The sequence below is a fragment of the Megachile rotundata genome, chromosome 9, assembly GCF_050947335.1.
Source record: "Megachile rotundata isolate GNS110a chromosome 9, iyMegRotu1, whole genome shotgun sequence".
Taxonomy (NCBI): Eukaryota; Metazoa; Arthropoda; class Insecta; order Hymenoptera; family Megachilidae; genus Megachile; species Megachile rotundata.
In genome coordinates this window covers 14,311,557-14,326,770 of record NC_134991.1, presented here as the reverse complement: position 1 = coordinate 14,326,770, position 15,214 = coordinate 14,311,557, and the positions used below count along the sequence as shown (strand labels likewise).

The 15,214-nt window shown below is 31.9% G+C and overlaps 1 protein-coding gene across 3 annotated transcripts in view; it reads right to left on the bottom strand.

Moving 5' to 3' along the window:
- The window catches only part of LOC100876873 (putative G-protein coupled receptor Mth-like 3), a 49,445-nt gene that overhangs the window by 20,537 nt on the left and 13,694 nt on the right, over window positions 1-15,214 (bottom strand). For all 3 annotated transcript variants that reach the window (XM_076535648.1, XM_012286429.2, XM_003703787.3), the window contains exons 3-4: window positions 3,464-3,737; window positions 1,175-1,400 (exon numbers count right to left, since the gene is read on the bottom strand). In XM_076535648.1, the coding sequence (XP_076391763.1) occupies window positions 1,175-1,400; window positions 3,464-3,737 (500 nt within the window). The remainder of the gene's footprint in view (window positions 1-1,174; window positions 1,401-3,463; window positions 3,738-15,214) is intronic.

Sequence of the window (15,214 nt, the reverse complement as noted above, 5' to 3'; positions counted from 1 at the left end):
ATTCTCCATAAAATGATTAATGTCACTTTGGATTTAATAGATCATATAATTAACAATGACAGTAGCTGCAGGCAGATAGCTCGACTACTAATCAAGCAAACTTTCTTATAATCCTGGTTTCTACACCTTTAAAAGATGTGCAAGTAGGCCGAATGTGAAAAAACTTTCATTCTCTCAGGTAATGCAGAGGCGTCGAATGAGGATAAAAAGATAAGAGGAATAAGTTATTTGACATTCTTTGATATGATGAATTATATGACTTGACCAAGAATAGTTAGGGTTAGGTGATAAATTGTAGCCCAAATAAATCAGGGCGGAGATACATTATCCTTTAAGCTATAGTGTTCGATCACCTTAATTCAGGTATGTGGTCCACAAACCATAGTACACTACAACTGTATTTCATACAAATATAGTCAAATATATTATAAATCATTGATTTTTTAAACCATAGTGTTCGATCACCTTCATTCAGGTATGTGGTCCACAAACCATATTACACTACAACTGTATTTTATACAAATACGTCAAATATATTATAAATCACTGATTTTTTAAACAATAGTGTTCAACTACCTTACTTCAAGCATGAAGTAGTTCATAAACCATATTACACTGCAACTGTATTTTATACAAATACGTCAAATATATTATAAATCATTGATTTTTTAAGCCATAGTGTTCAACCACCTTAATTCAAGCATGAAGTGGTTCACAAACCATAGTACACTACAACTGTATTTATAAATACGTCAAATATATTATAAATCATTGATTTAACACTAGGTCCTCGCAAGGCCACTTATATTTAAATTTAAACTAAAGTAAAAAAATAACCTTACTTTTCTTAAAACAAGAATTACATATTGTTAGGATTAGCGTCAGGAAAATAAACTGCAGTGCTGAGGTGAACGGAAAATACTTTAATAATATAAAAATGTCTTTACAAAATGCCCAGTGCTTCGTTGACGAAGGTAAAACTGTAACTGTAGGACAAAGCATCGTGATGCGTGTTCGGACGCGCATAGCGCAGTTCATTTGTTTTGTCCGTTACTTCCAACACATATGTTTTGATCCGTCGCACCAGAACCTAACTTATATTTAAACAATTCTAAAAGTACTAAATTCTGAAATGTTTAATATATAAAACTATGAAAACAAAAGAGAGACTCACTTTGTTGGACTTGGTTCCTGATGTGGTTTGTCGAAGCAAGCAAAAACATTCAAGACGTTTGCATCAGTGCTGTTGTACCGCGTCTCGAGACAGTACCGGTCGTGTTGAAATGTCTCCACATCTGGATCTACCTTGATGTAGCCTTCTGGTGTCATGCTCCATGTATCGTTCTCGGTCAGCATGTACATTTGGTACTCGCACCTTAATCCGACCAGCAGACCGAATTCTTTAAAGAAGAAAAGGTGAATGTTAGCACCGAGAAATGTGTAGACAAATGTTGGGTATGAAATCATAGGACGAAGATACAAGTTCGGTCATATTTATTTCATGCGAGATGTAAATGAGAAAGTCTGGTTTAAATCTTTGAAATTGGTACATATTGCAACTTTAGAAATTTTATATTTAGGAATGTGAAGGTTTGGTATATATTGCAACTTTAGAAATTTTATATTTAGGAATGTGAAGGTTTAGGAACTTAGGGGTTTTGGAATTTTGGAAATTTAGATGTGGTGGAATTTGGAATTTTGGGAATTTGGATGTGGTGGGATCGGAGCACTTGGACCTTCGGATATGATGGGATTTGGATATTTTGAAAATTTGGATGCGGTGGAATTTGGAATTTTGGAAATTTGGATGTGGTGGGATCGGAACACGTGGACCTTCGGATATGATGGGATTTGGATATTTTGGAAATTTGGATGTGGTGGAATTTGGAATTTTGGAAATTTGGATGCGGTGGGATTTGGATATTTTGAAAACTTGAATGTGGTGGAATTTGGAATTTTGGAAATTTGGACGTGGTGGGATCGGAACACTTGGACCTTCGGATATGATGGGATTTGGATATTTTGGAAACTTGAATGTGGTGGAATTTGGAATTTTGGAAACTTGGATGTGATGGGATCGGAACACGTGGACCTTCGGATATGATGGGATTTGGATATTTTGGAAATTTGGATGTGGTGGAATTTGAAATTTTGGAAATTTGGATATGATGGGATTTCGATATTTTGAAAATTTGGATGTGGTGGAATTTGAAATTTTGGAAATTTGGATATAGTGGGATCTGGACACTTGGACCTTCGGATATGATGGGATTTGGATATTTTGGAAATTTGGATGTGGTGGAATTTGGAATTTTGGAAATTTGGACGTGGTGGGATCAGAACACTGGGACCTTCGTATATGATGGAATTTAGATATTTTAAAAATTTGGATGTGGTGGAATTTGGAATTTTGAAAATTTGGACATGGTGGAATTTGAAGATTTGAAAACTTAAAGATTTGAACATTTAGAAATTTGAAAAATTATGAAATCAAAGATTGAGCGACTTGGGAATTCAGAAATTTCTACACACTTCAGTCTATCATTATTTACCCCCAAATTTTTCACCACAAGCTTATGCATCTAGAAATAGGGTGACACTCAAATTTTATTACCACAGACAAAGAACATATTTCTATTGCTAACCTAACCCAGCAGTCCATGAACAAAGCCAAGTATTCATACTTTCACCTTTTCTTCAAAAATTGCTTTCCCAATAATGATGAACGGTTCGAGTGTCCATTACATCATTTCTGGCAAAGGAGGATAAATCTTACGTAAATGGGAGTGATACAACGGCCATTTGCGCAATTTAAGCATACAGGCGTTACAACGGGAAAAGATTACGCGACAATACCTATATTCTGTGTCCTTCCAACAATGAACTGGTCGTTACGTGTATTATAATCATTCAATCTCATTCTTGGTAAAAAATCCGTTTCATTATCTGTTACATCTTGGGAATCCCGTGTGTATTCTTTATACTTGGCATCGAAATGTTGGGTCTAATGATATCTTTTGATCTGCCGATAGTAATTTGTCTACGTAAAATATTGTTGCATTCGTCTGTGAATTATAGTTGGACAAGAGTTTCTGATTCATTCGTCACATCACAATCATGATATTTGTGATACAGCTCTGCATATGTGATAAAAAATTAAAGAGGATGATTCTACTCGAAATAAAAATATTTATGACCATATATTGTTGGACAAGTGTTTCATTCGTCACACCACAATCATTTGTGATATAACACATGACAAAAAATTAAAAAAGACGATTCTAGTCAAAATAAAAATATTTATCACCACATATAAAATATACAATATTTTATGAATATTTTCAGTGTGACAGAAAATGTCCAAAAACTATAAACCTTCAGAGCTAAACAAGACAGTCGAATAAGCGATGCAGAAAAACGCAGTACACAAGGCGTAATAAAATAAAAGAAAGAGAGAACGTACCTGTAACGCTGTCTACTTTCATGAGTTCAGAGACAGTTTCGTAAAAACGGTCGGGAGAATCGGGCACATAATTTCTTATGCACTTCTTTCTTTGAGACCCGTTCTCTTTGCAACACTTCCTCACGCAGGCGTTGTTCTGGCAATGATCCGAGCTTCTGCAAACGCGAACCGCCAGGCGACGTTTCGCCCGGAAATCCGGCGTCAGCTCCAGACAAGCATTCTCGCTGGTGATGTTCAATCGTTCAATTTTCCCCGCCGAGGACGTCACTGTTACCTGAAAAATCGCGCGAGATAACTCGAAAGGTCAATAAAATCGAATCAGCAAGAATCTAGCGAAGAACGAGCTGTTCGAGGCTCGAGAAATTCGAAGTGCCAAGAAGTTTGGGTTGTTTTTACGACAGATCGATCGACAGTATCAATGAATTCCACGGATTCTTCGAGAGGTCTTCAAATTGGTCGTCCTCGAGACTTCTTGGACGCGTAAAAATTTCTGCGATCGAATATCGTGAGATTAAAGCGGGAGAACGTGACTCGCATCGGCGCGAGTGAGAATTGCTAATGAATTCCAAGGGAATTTTATATACTTCTTTAAATTTTTACTTCAAAATATATTTGAAGTTTTATCGAAATCTTCAAAATTGTTTTTACATGGAGATGGAAAATGTCCAATTTTGTTTGAATTTAATGAAGAAACATTTTCAGTCCTTCGAATATATTGATGATTGATTAAAATGATCTTATAGTTCCAAAACTGGAGTAAGTTTTAGAAAGAAGTGATAGGTGGAACGATTCTGAACAACCTTTTCCTCTGCCAAAATTTTGATTGAGGCTTTGTTTCGGAGTTATTAGAACGCTGAACAATGAGCGCGTGAGTGATGGGTTCGAACTAACCGCAGTCGTGAACAAGCCTTTTCGTGCAGAGTGTAATGTTGGCTTAAACAAAAAATTTACAAAGCTGAATTTCTTTGTATCGTTTTAAATGTTACAAATTCCCAAACATTTTATTCTAAGCAAATTTCCTAGTTTCTAAATTTTAGGAAGTGCTCAAGTTTTCAAATTTCCCAAACTTCTATAATTCTTCCATTGCCCAAACATGGATTCACATAAAGTAAATACGTAAAATTTATTTTACCAAATAACCATCTCACAGTTATTGTTATCACGTCCAAAAATGCAACTTCTACTTCCGAAACATTCCACCTATTATTCTACGAGTGTAATTCAATAAGAACCGCGTCGAACGTTCGATCATTCTTGAGGTCGAGTAAATTTAGCGTAAAAAATGTCCATCGGCGGCGAGGATGACAGCCGGCCATACCAGTAAAGGAATCCGAGTGACCATGAAATTTCTTTCGACTTTTACCATGAGTTTTGGCTTGGAAAGCCATTACACGACGGTCGACGCGTAGCTCGTTTTCTATGTCATTATTTCGCAAGTGCCGAAGGTGAACGATCGAGGAAGACGAAACGCCATTGAAACTGAGATAACGAGCGGAAGACCGTACACTACGGAAATGAGATTTCTCTGTTAACACTGTGACTGTCAACGCTGAAGTCACTGAAAACGCCATCAGGCAATGGTTTTATCTTTGCGAGTAAGTTAAAGACTTCTTTCGAGATTCTTAATTATAAAATTTCGATTACGGTGCGTCGGTGTTTTGCAAGATTTTCTGACCTCCATTTTGAGACACTGAAATAATCAGCCTGTGTAAAATAGTCTTGTAAGACTATAGAAAAAGTAAATTCTATAAGATGGAAGTATAATATTAATTCGACTTTGTAGAAATTCAAAAATTTAGAAATTTGCAAATTTAAAAGAATAATAATTAAAAATTGGGAAGTTTATGTACATAGAAATTTAATAATTTAAATAATCGTCCTCTGTCAATTTTTGTAATAAATTTCCTAATTAATTAGACACTGTGCCCTCAAAGGATGTGAAGATTTTAATAATAAATAAAATAGTGAAGTATTCTGTAAGATTGAAGGTTGTTTTCTTTTAGGACACATTATATATAAGTCAACACCATAATGTCTCATTCCAGAAAATGAAGATTAAAGTCCTCTGAAATTTATGGATTATGGATGACAAAGTATTAACAGAACGGTGAAACGAAAAGAAAATCTGTCTCGAAGAAAATGACATGGGGATTACCAGATTCACGTAAAATGTCCTCGTAAATCTTTTCTCTCTCCTTGGAGTAATCTTTTTAGCGTACAATTTGCTTTTATATTCAGCTTATCTACACGTTGGCCGCAATTGTTGAGTATTAAATCGTGATTACTGGATCGGGAGAGTTAAATCATTTGAATTATGAAAGGCGTTATTCATTAGTTAATGTAATTTTCATAAATTTTCGAATCAATCATAACTGTTGCGTTCCATCAGAATAACATTCTTTAATTATAATTAATAAGAGTCACTATAATAATTAATAACAGTCACTACGAAGAAACTACTCATTATTTTAATTAAAAAAAAGAATTATAAATAATCTTTGAAAGTTGTTTCAACACATTTTACAGCTGATTGAAAACTTGAGTAATATTTTATTTAAAACAAAATTAAATTATATAATATAAAATTTAAAATTTAAAACATATAAAATTATGTAGTATAAAATTTTCTTCAAAAACAAAGATGTAGAATATCATTTTCTAGTTTGCATTGATCTGTGTAAATCAAACAAGGCTGACAAGATCTTAGGTAATTCAAAGACCGCAGGAAGTGAAGATCTTAATTAGATTCAGTTCCCGTTCATTTCAACATACACTCGCAGTTTTACGCTGTCGAGGGACCTTGACTGCAGTATTCTCCATAATTCAAAATTAATAATCCAAAACATGTTTATTTCACGATTCAGGAAATTCAAGAGAATCATTTATGTAATTATTTGATGCTTTATTCTATCATTTGATGGCACGATAAAACTACTTCAACCACTACTTGAATTGTTAGGTCACTCAAAAATTGACCTTCCTCAAAATTGTTATCAGAGCATGACTCTATATAACAGAGCTAACTACTGACATAATAATTTTACCTTTGTATAAACGTATCTATTTATTGCACCTAAGTAACCTAAAGCTACTTCAACCACTACTTGAGTTGTTAGGTCACTCAAAAATTGACCTTCTTCAAAATTGTTATCAGAGCATGACTCTATATAACAGAGCTAACTACTGACATAATAATTTTACCTTTGTATAAACGTATTTATTTATTGCACCTAAGTAACCTAAAACTACTTCAACCACTACTTGAGTTGTTAGGTCACTCAAAAATTGACCTTCTTCAAAATTGTTATCAGAGCATGACTCTATATAACAGAGCTAACTACTGACATAATAATTATACCTTTGTATAAACGTATTTATTTATTGCACCTAAGTAACCTAAAACTACTTCAACCACTACTTGAATTGTTAGGTCACTCAAAAATTGACCTTCTTCAAAATTGTTATCAGAAAATGACTCTATATAACAGAGCTAAGTACTGACATAATAATCATACCTTTGTATAAACGTATCTATTTATTGCACCTAAGTAACCTAAAGCTACTTCAACCACTACTTGAGTTGTTAGGTCACTCAAAAATTGACCTTCTTCAAAATTTTTATCAGAGAATGACTCTATATAACAGAGCTAACTACTGACATAATAATTATACCTTTGTATAAACGTATCTATTTATTGCACCTAAGTAACCTAAAACTACTTCAACCACTACTTGAATTGTTAGGTCACTCAAAAATTGACCTTCTTCAAAATTGTTATCAGAGCATGACTCTATATAACAGAGCTAACTACTGACATAATAATTATACCTTTGTATAAACGTATCTATTTATTGCACCTAAGTAACCTAAAGCTACTTCAACCACTACTTGAATTGTTAGGTCACTCAAAAATTGACCTTCTTCAAAATTGTTATCAGAGCATCACTCCACATGGCGAAGCTAATTACCAACATAATAGTTTTACCTTTATTTATCGTGCCTAACCTAAAACTATTTCGACCACTACTTCAACTGCCCCCTCGAAAATTACCCTTATTCAAAATTTTTATCAAAGCATGAGCTTATACGGCAGAGCTTTATTTCGAACGGCAAAAGGATGCGGTGCGGGTAAATAAATCCGTCTCATCGCCAGAGAATTTACAGGGCGTGGTGGTAGCACACCGGTGTGCAATGGCGTAGGAACGATGCGCCGTTGGTGAAACCAAGGACCGCATTGCAGAGGGTGTCAGATAGAAGGTCTCTGGTCTCTGCTTTCAATCGAGCATGCCCTCCCGAAGTCGATAGTCGCGTTCTAATAACGCTTCTCTTCTTCGTCACAACTATAATTCCTTTTTGAACCATGAATTTTTCTTTTCGATGTTTTGAATTGTGGTTATTTGGAACCTTCTCCTTTCTTCTTACTGCGCCACGTCTCTGGGGACGGATTAAACTTCACGTATTTCTTCGTCTAACGTGTGACGGTAATTATATTTAACTGTGGCGAAAGTTTGTGTGAAACTGTAAATATTCTTTTGGTATTCATTTTTATTTTTAGCAGTAATTTAGATGGAAGTTTTGTTGGTCTGCGAAGACTATGAAAGCGTTGTGGAGTGTAGGCAGTTGCATTGACACGTTAGGCTTTTATAAGAAAAATTGGGGATAATTTTATGTTTTACCTAAATTGGAATATTTTCAAATTTAACAACTTCCAAACTTTGAAGTTTCGAAATTTAAATATATAGAAGTTTCAAAATTTCGCAACTTTAGAAATTTATACACTGAGAAAAGTGGAACCAGAGATACTTAACATGAAAAATTTACAAATTACCAAGCTAAGAAATTTTCAACCTTGAAATTAAAAAATTAACTACCCCTTACATATTACCCTAATAGACTCTACAATGAACATACACAATATTTATACTTTTCTGACCATAATTGTAGAAACTTGTTAATTAAAAATTTACAAATTTTCAAGCTAAGAAATTTTCAGCCTTGAAATTAAAAAATTAACTACCCCTTACATATTACCCTAATAGACTCTACAATGAACATACACAATATTTATACCTTTCTGACTATAATTGTAGAAACTTGTTAATTAAAAATTTACAAATTACCAAGCTAAGAAATTTTCAACCTTGAAATTAAAAAATTAACTACCCCTTACACATTACCCTAATAGACTCTACAATGAATATACACAATATTTATACTTTCTGACCATAATTGTAGAAACTTGTTAATTAAAAATTTACAAATTTTCAAGCTAAGAAATTTTCAACCCTGAAATTAAAAACTTAACTACCCCTTAGATACTACCCTAATAAATACTACAATAAAGATACACAATATTTCTGACTATAATTCTAGAAGCTCCTTAATTCTAAAATATAAAAAAAGTTAATACAATTATCACAGTCGCATAAACTTTCAGAAACCTACACATTATCGCATCAGTTTAGAAAACACCTGAAGCGTTCACAGCAGGATTATATGACAGATTTAGCTCGGTATTAAATTATAGTGCAAAATTTGACGAAAGAGGAGGAGTATAGAGATTGATAATAATCCTGAGTACAAATGGTACAAGTTTCTCGGACATTTATCACGCTGTCATCGGTACATATCATCGGTTGTTTCAGACATTAAGTGGAGAGCTTCTATTGTGCGCGTAGAATGCAAGATTGCATTTAATTTGTTCCTTCGACGTGACTTATTACTTACGCAATAAATTGGCTATAATTTATGTTCATGCAATTAAATAATTTCTACTATTTTTATTTATAACACTTAGTATTATTGTACTAAGTATAGAAGTTAACAAAATAATATTATTAATATTGTAATTGTAATAGCTTGATTATTTACTGTGTCATAAAATTTCAAACACTTGACTTCAATCAAGAATTTAATATAATTAAATGTTTATTTATGACTAAATATTATAACAAAATAGACTGTGCTATTTAAAGTGAACATCGATTTAAACATACATGATATGAATTACTTGTCTGTTATATAAAATAGAAAGAAATAAATAACTATTTCCTTCCATTTTTGACAACAATAATTTACACATTCCAGTTAAATGAAACACTCTGTAAACACCATCCTATTTAACAATAATTATGTTGCCATTCTAAGTTCAATGAGTTTTAACAAATATCAAGATTGTACTAAATAATTTTTTAGTACGATTTCAAGAAGAAACCACAATATTTAACATATGGGTATCCAAAACATGTTCCTTTCGTAAAATTCTTTCATGGGTAAACGTTAAGCTTCTCCGCTAGAACAGACGACAAACGAAACACTGTTGTTTCATAAAGTTTTTCACGCTTCGTTTAGCCCAACGCATGGAAGTGAGCGTTTAGTACAACAAATATTGGATTCCACGATACTGGATTCGCGTGGACACCAAAGTGAGCAATAAAATATTCTTTTAAAAAATAACAAACGCAAATATTGACGTTGCATCTATGAATTTCACACAATCGCACACGTTCTCGATGGAATCAAAGGAAAGAGAAAACAGGATAGCGCAAGTCTCGCTTTATTTTCGTACAAGCTTTTTGTTATAAAATTGCCCGAGGTTGTGTTTTGGTTCTCACGTTCGTTTCGTGAAAACACTTCGCTGTTTTCGTCAGAAAAAAATGTTGGTTAAATTGTTATTCGTATGGATTGCAGGTATCTTTTTTAATAAGCGAGAGATATGAACTTTTGGAGCTTTATTAATTTGGGGGGTTGGGGATTTGGGAGAGTTGAAATTTGGGAGATTTGGGGTGAGTGGAATTTGGGATTTGGGAGATTTGAGATATGGGGTGAGTGGAATTTGGGACTTGGGAGATTTGGGATTTGAGGTGAGTGGAATTTGGGATTTGGGGTGAGTGGAATTTGGGATTTAGGGTGAGTGGAATTTGGGGAAATTGGGATTTAGGGTGAGTGGAATTTGGGGAATTTGGGATTTGGGAGATTTGGGATTTAGGGTGAGTGGAATTTGGGAAATTTGGGATTTGGGGCGAGTGGAATTTGGGGAATTTGGGATTTGGGAGATTTGGGATTTGGGGTGAGTGGAATTTGGAAGATTTGGGATTTGGAGTGAGTGGAATTTGGAAGATTTGGGATTTGGAGTGAGTGGAATTTGGAAGATTTGGAATTTGGGGTGAGTGGAATTTGGGGTGAATGGAATTTGGGGAATTTGGGATTTGGGGTGAGTGGAATTTGGGGAACTTGGGATTGGGGGTGAGTGGAATTTGGGGAGCTTGGGATTGGGGGTGAGTGGAATTTGGGGAATTTGGGGAATTTGGAAATTTACAGATTTAGAAGCTTGAAAATCCAGAAATTCAAACTTACAAAATTCACATATTCAGAACACCAACAATTTAAGAATTAAAAAATTCGAATACTTAAAATTCTAAAAATTAAAAACTTCATACCACTAAAAAATTTGCTAATTAAAAAATTACATACACATATATGATAAGTTACAGAACGAATAAACTATAGTTTATTAAAATCCTCCATAACAGTTCCAAGAATGGAAATCAATACCACAACCGTTTTCAAGCATCGACTACAGAACAATTTCTTTTCCGCTTCATGTAATTGTAAACTATAATAAGTTTAATAAAAGATCAACAATTCCGCGCGGAGTTAAAAGGAAAAAATAGATATATTTTCACTTCAAAAGCAATCGACATCAAGGCGAACGAAGAGAACAGTTTCTTTATGAAAACTCGCAGACCGGTGCCAAACTTGGATGTTATGGGGCATGAACCATAAAGTTCGAATATCAAATCCTGAATCATTCTCCCTCTATTTTGGATATCGAGTTAAGATAGCGTAGCATATACTGCAAAATGGCTGAGCAAGCGTCATGTATCATGTGTAGCCTCGAATAAAAGTGAAATTTACTCCGTTAGGATGTCGCGTAAAATTTGTCACGAAGTTTGATCAAACTTTCTGGAGTTAATTCGATGAAATCTTTTCGACAAAGGGAGGCTTGAAATCGAATTCAAGCTCACATGTTTGCGTCTTTTTATGTTACGTTTTAACAAATCATTCATAAGAGTTGAAAAAATTTGTTGAAATTTATTTATTGAACAAATTTTAAGTCATTAATAACGTTTAAAAAATTTGTTGGAACATATTGAAAAATTTTAACAAATCAATAACAATTTTGACAAATCAATAATCAATAAGGTTTGGAAAAATTTGTTGAAATTTATTGAACAAATTTTAACAAGTCATTAACAATGTTTGAAAAAATTTGTTAAAATCTATTGAAAAATTTTTAACAAGTCATGAAGAATGGTTGAAAAAATTTGTTGGAACATATTGAAAAATTTTAACAAATCAATAACAATTTTAACAAATCAATAATCAATAAGGTTTGGAAAAATTTGTTAAAATTTATTGAACAAATTTTAACAAGTCATTAACAATGTTTGAAAAAATTTGTTGAAATTTATTGAACAATTTTTAACGTCATTAATAACGTTTAAAAAATTTGTTGGAACATATTGAAAAATTTTAACAAATCAATAACAATTTTAACAAATCAATAATCAATAAGGTTTGGAAAAATTTGTTGAAAAATTTTTAACAAGTCATGAAGAATGTTTGAAAAAATTTGTTGAAATTAATTGAAAAAATTGTAACAAAATTAAAAACGTTTGAACAATGTAGATCGATTTTAATCAGTTGTACTTTGGCCCTAAACGAAGACTAGAATGAGAAGAATCAGAGCACGTATTTTTAGCAATCGTTAACTTCCCTGAGATTTTCGGGAATCGTGCGCAATCGGACCGCGGTGAAAAGGGAAAAAATATAATTTCCTCGAAGCGATTAACATAGAAAATGTTAAGCTTGCGTAGAAAAGCTTAAGAAGTTGAAAATTGTTGCTTTGAAGTTGCTGGATTTATGGTCGTTCCAGAGCCCCGTTTCCTTTTAACTTGGAATTTAGTGAACAGAATGCAGACATAGTTCTAAAAGTTAATAAAGGTATTCGTCGTAAATTAGTTCCTCGACAAATTTTCCTACAGAGTGAATTAAGTCGTGTTATAAAAACTTGTGTATTACTGTTTCGTTTTATTGTTGGGAAACAAGTTTGAATGATAATATATAAGGTTTGTAGTGAAAGGATTTATAAATATTAATTATTGTAAAATCCCGAGGAAGCGACTGGACCGGTGATTTTGCGAAACCTTTCCTTGATATTAATAACGACAAATAATATGGGGAAAGACGTCCGAAATGTGCTGAATATAATTTTCTGTGATCTGAATTAAAAACGTTGTGACCACAAAATCAAGTATGGACGTCATTTGTATGTTTATTTTATTAATTTTGTCAATTTTTTATGGATTCAATATACGTCAGTATATGTAATATTATTCGTTATAATATTTTCATTCGTAATATTATACTTCATAATGTACGTCATTTATAATATTGTACTTCATAATATACGTCATTTGTAATATTATACATCATTTGTAATATTTGTTATAATATTTATTTATAATAAATTATTTACAAGTATTTATAGTAGCTCCACTTTTGAAAGTCTCTGAAAATGAGCTTGATAAGTAGTTCATAATAAAAATATTTTAGACAAATCAGATTGCACATAACCTCAAATTCTGATGTCCAGAGTGTTGCTTAAAAAATCTATTTAGTAATGGAATTTGATATTGACTGCATAATATAATTGTTACATATTACTTTAACATACTTTAATATACTAATTATTTCTTTAACATACATTACCATTTTCGTATAATTAAATATTAACAGATCGTAATTTGAACGCCATCTTCTAATTTGAACAAGCGCCATCTTCTAAAAGTTTGTACGTGTTATACCATAAAACATCGCAACTTGAACTATTGATCCTAATGATTATTATTATCCTAAACTACTAAATTATCTAACTACTCAATTATGCATGAAAGGTTTTATTAATAAATGAACACTTGGAAAATCCCTCTCGCGAGGCTCGTAACAGATCGAAAATATCATCCGGCAGCATGCGATCGTTAGACTTTTACGAACTATCAAATTGTCCGGTAATTACTGTGACTCAGCAGTTAACACTTATTGCACCCATCGGGTCATTAAAATTCAATCAACGAATTAGATGCAATAAATCCTAGCTCCACTGTCAAATTTCAGTTTGAGCTCTAAACATGTTATTTCTGATTGGAGAGCTTCATAGTAACGAGACTATTATATTGCATTGCGGATTATATTCATTATCGCGTGTATTGTTATTATATTTTAGATAGTATTCATTGGTGTGTTGTATGGAACATTCATCGTTATACTGCAATTTTTATATTTGTATATAATATTTGTTATTATATTGTTATTATATCTTGTATGATATTCATTATTATATTTTGTTATTGTTATTATATTGTATATAATATTCTACATTGTTCTGAGTTCTTTTTATTGTATTGTATATAATTTTCATTGTTATACTGCATTGTGTATATTGCTATTATATTTTGTATAATATTTTTTATGATACTGAGTTCCTTTTATTGTATTGTATATAATTTTCATTATTATATTGCATTGTATATATTGTTATTATATTTTGTACAACATTTATCATCATACTGAGTTCTTTTCATTGTATTGTATATAATATTCCTTATTATACTGCATTGTGTATATTGTTATTATATTTTGTATAACATTTATTATCATACTAATTTCTTTTTATTGTATTGTACATAATATTCATTATTATACTGCACTGTGTATATTGTTATTATATTTGGTACAACATTTATTATCATACTGAGTTCCTTTTATTGTATTGTACATAATATTCATTATTTTACTGCATTGTGTATATTGTCATTATATTTTGTATAACATTTATTATCATACTAATTTCTTTTTATTATATTGTACATAATATTCATTATTATACTGCACTGTGTATATTGTCATTATATTTTGTATAACATTTATCATCATACTGAGTTCTTTTCATTGTATTGTATATAATATTCATTATTATATAGCATTGTATATATTGTTATTATATTTTGTATAACATTTATCATCATACTGAGTTCTTTTCATTGTATTGTATATAATATTCATTATTATACTGCACTGTGTATATTGTCATTATATTTTGTATAACATTTATCATCATACTGAGTTCTTTTTATTGTATTGTATATAATATTCATTATTATACTGCATTGTGTATATTGCTATTATATTTTGTATAACATTTACTATTATACTAAGTTCTTTTCATAGCATTCTATAGAAAATTCCTTATTATTACAGCATTGTAACATTCTAAAAAAGTATATGTATGTCACATGCATATGTGTGTCACATATGAATGTCGTGACTCTCATAACTCAGTTTTCCGGTTTTACCCACCGTAACCTTTTCAAATCTGAATAGAGCAAAAAAATGCGTTATATGTCACAACTCTGACTAATCTGACTGTGAAAATTACACTCTGCAAAACAAGCGGAAAGTTGCGAATAGTTCGAGTTAGAATACAGTTACGTGATTGTAAAAGTTTGCTGTTACCGAGTAAAATGAACATATTTAATATTCCAAAAAACTAAAAACTGATATACGTATAATTATTTAAACAAATTTTCTCCTAATGCAAAAACAACAATAATAAACATTCTCTGTTAAAAATTTGTATTCAAAGCAAAATATATTGCAAAAATGACTCGTGAAGACGTTTTAAAAGT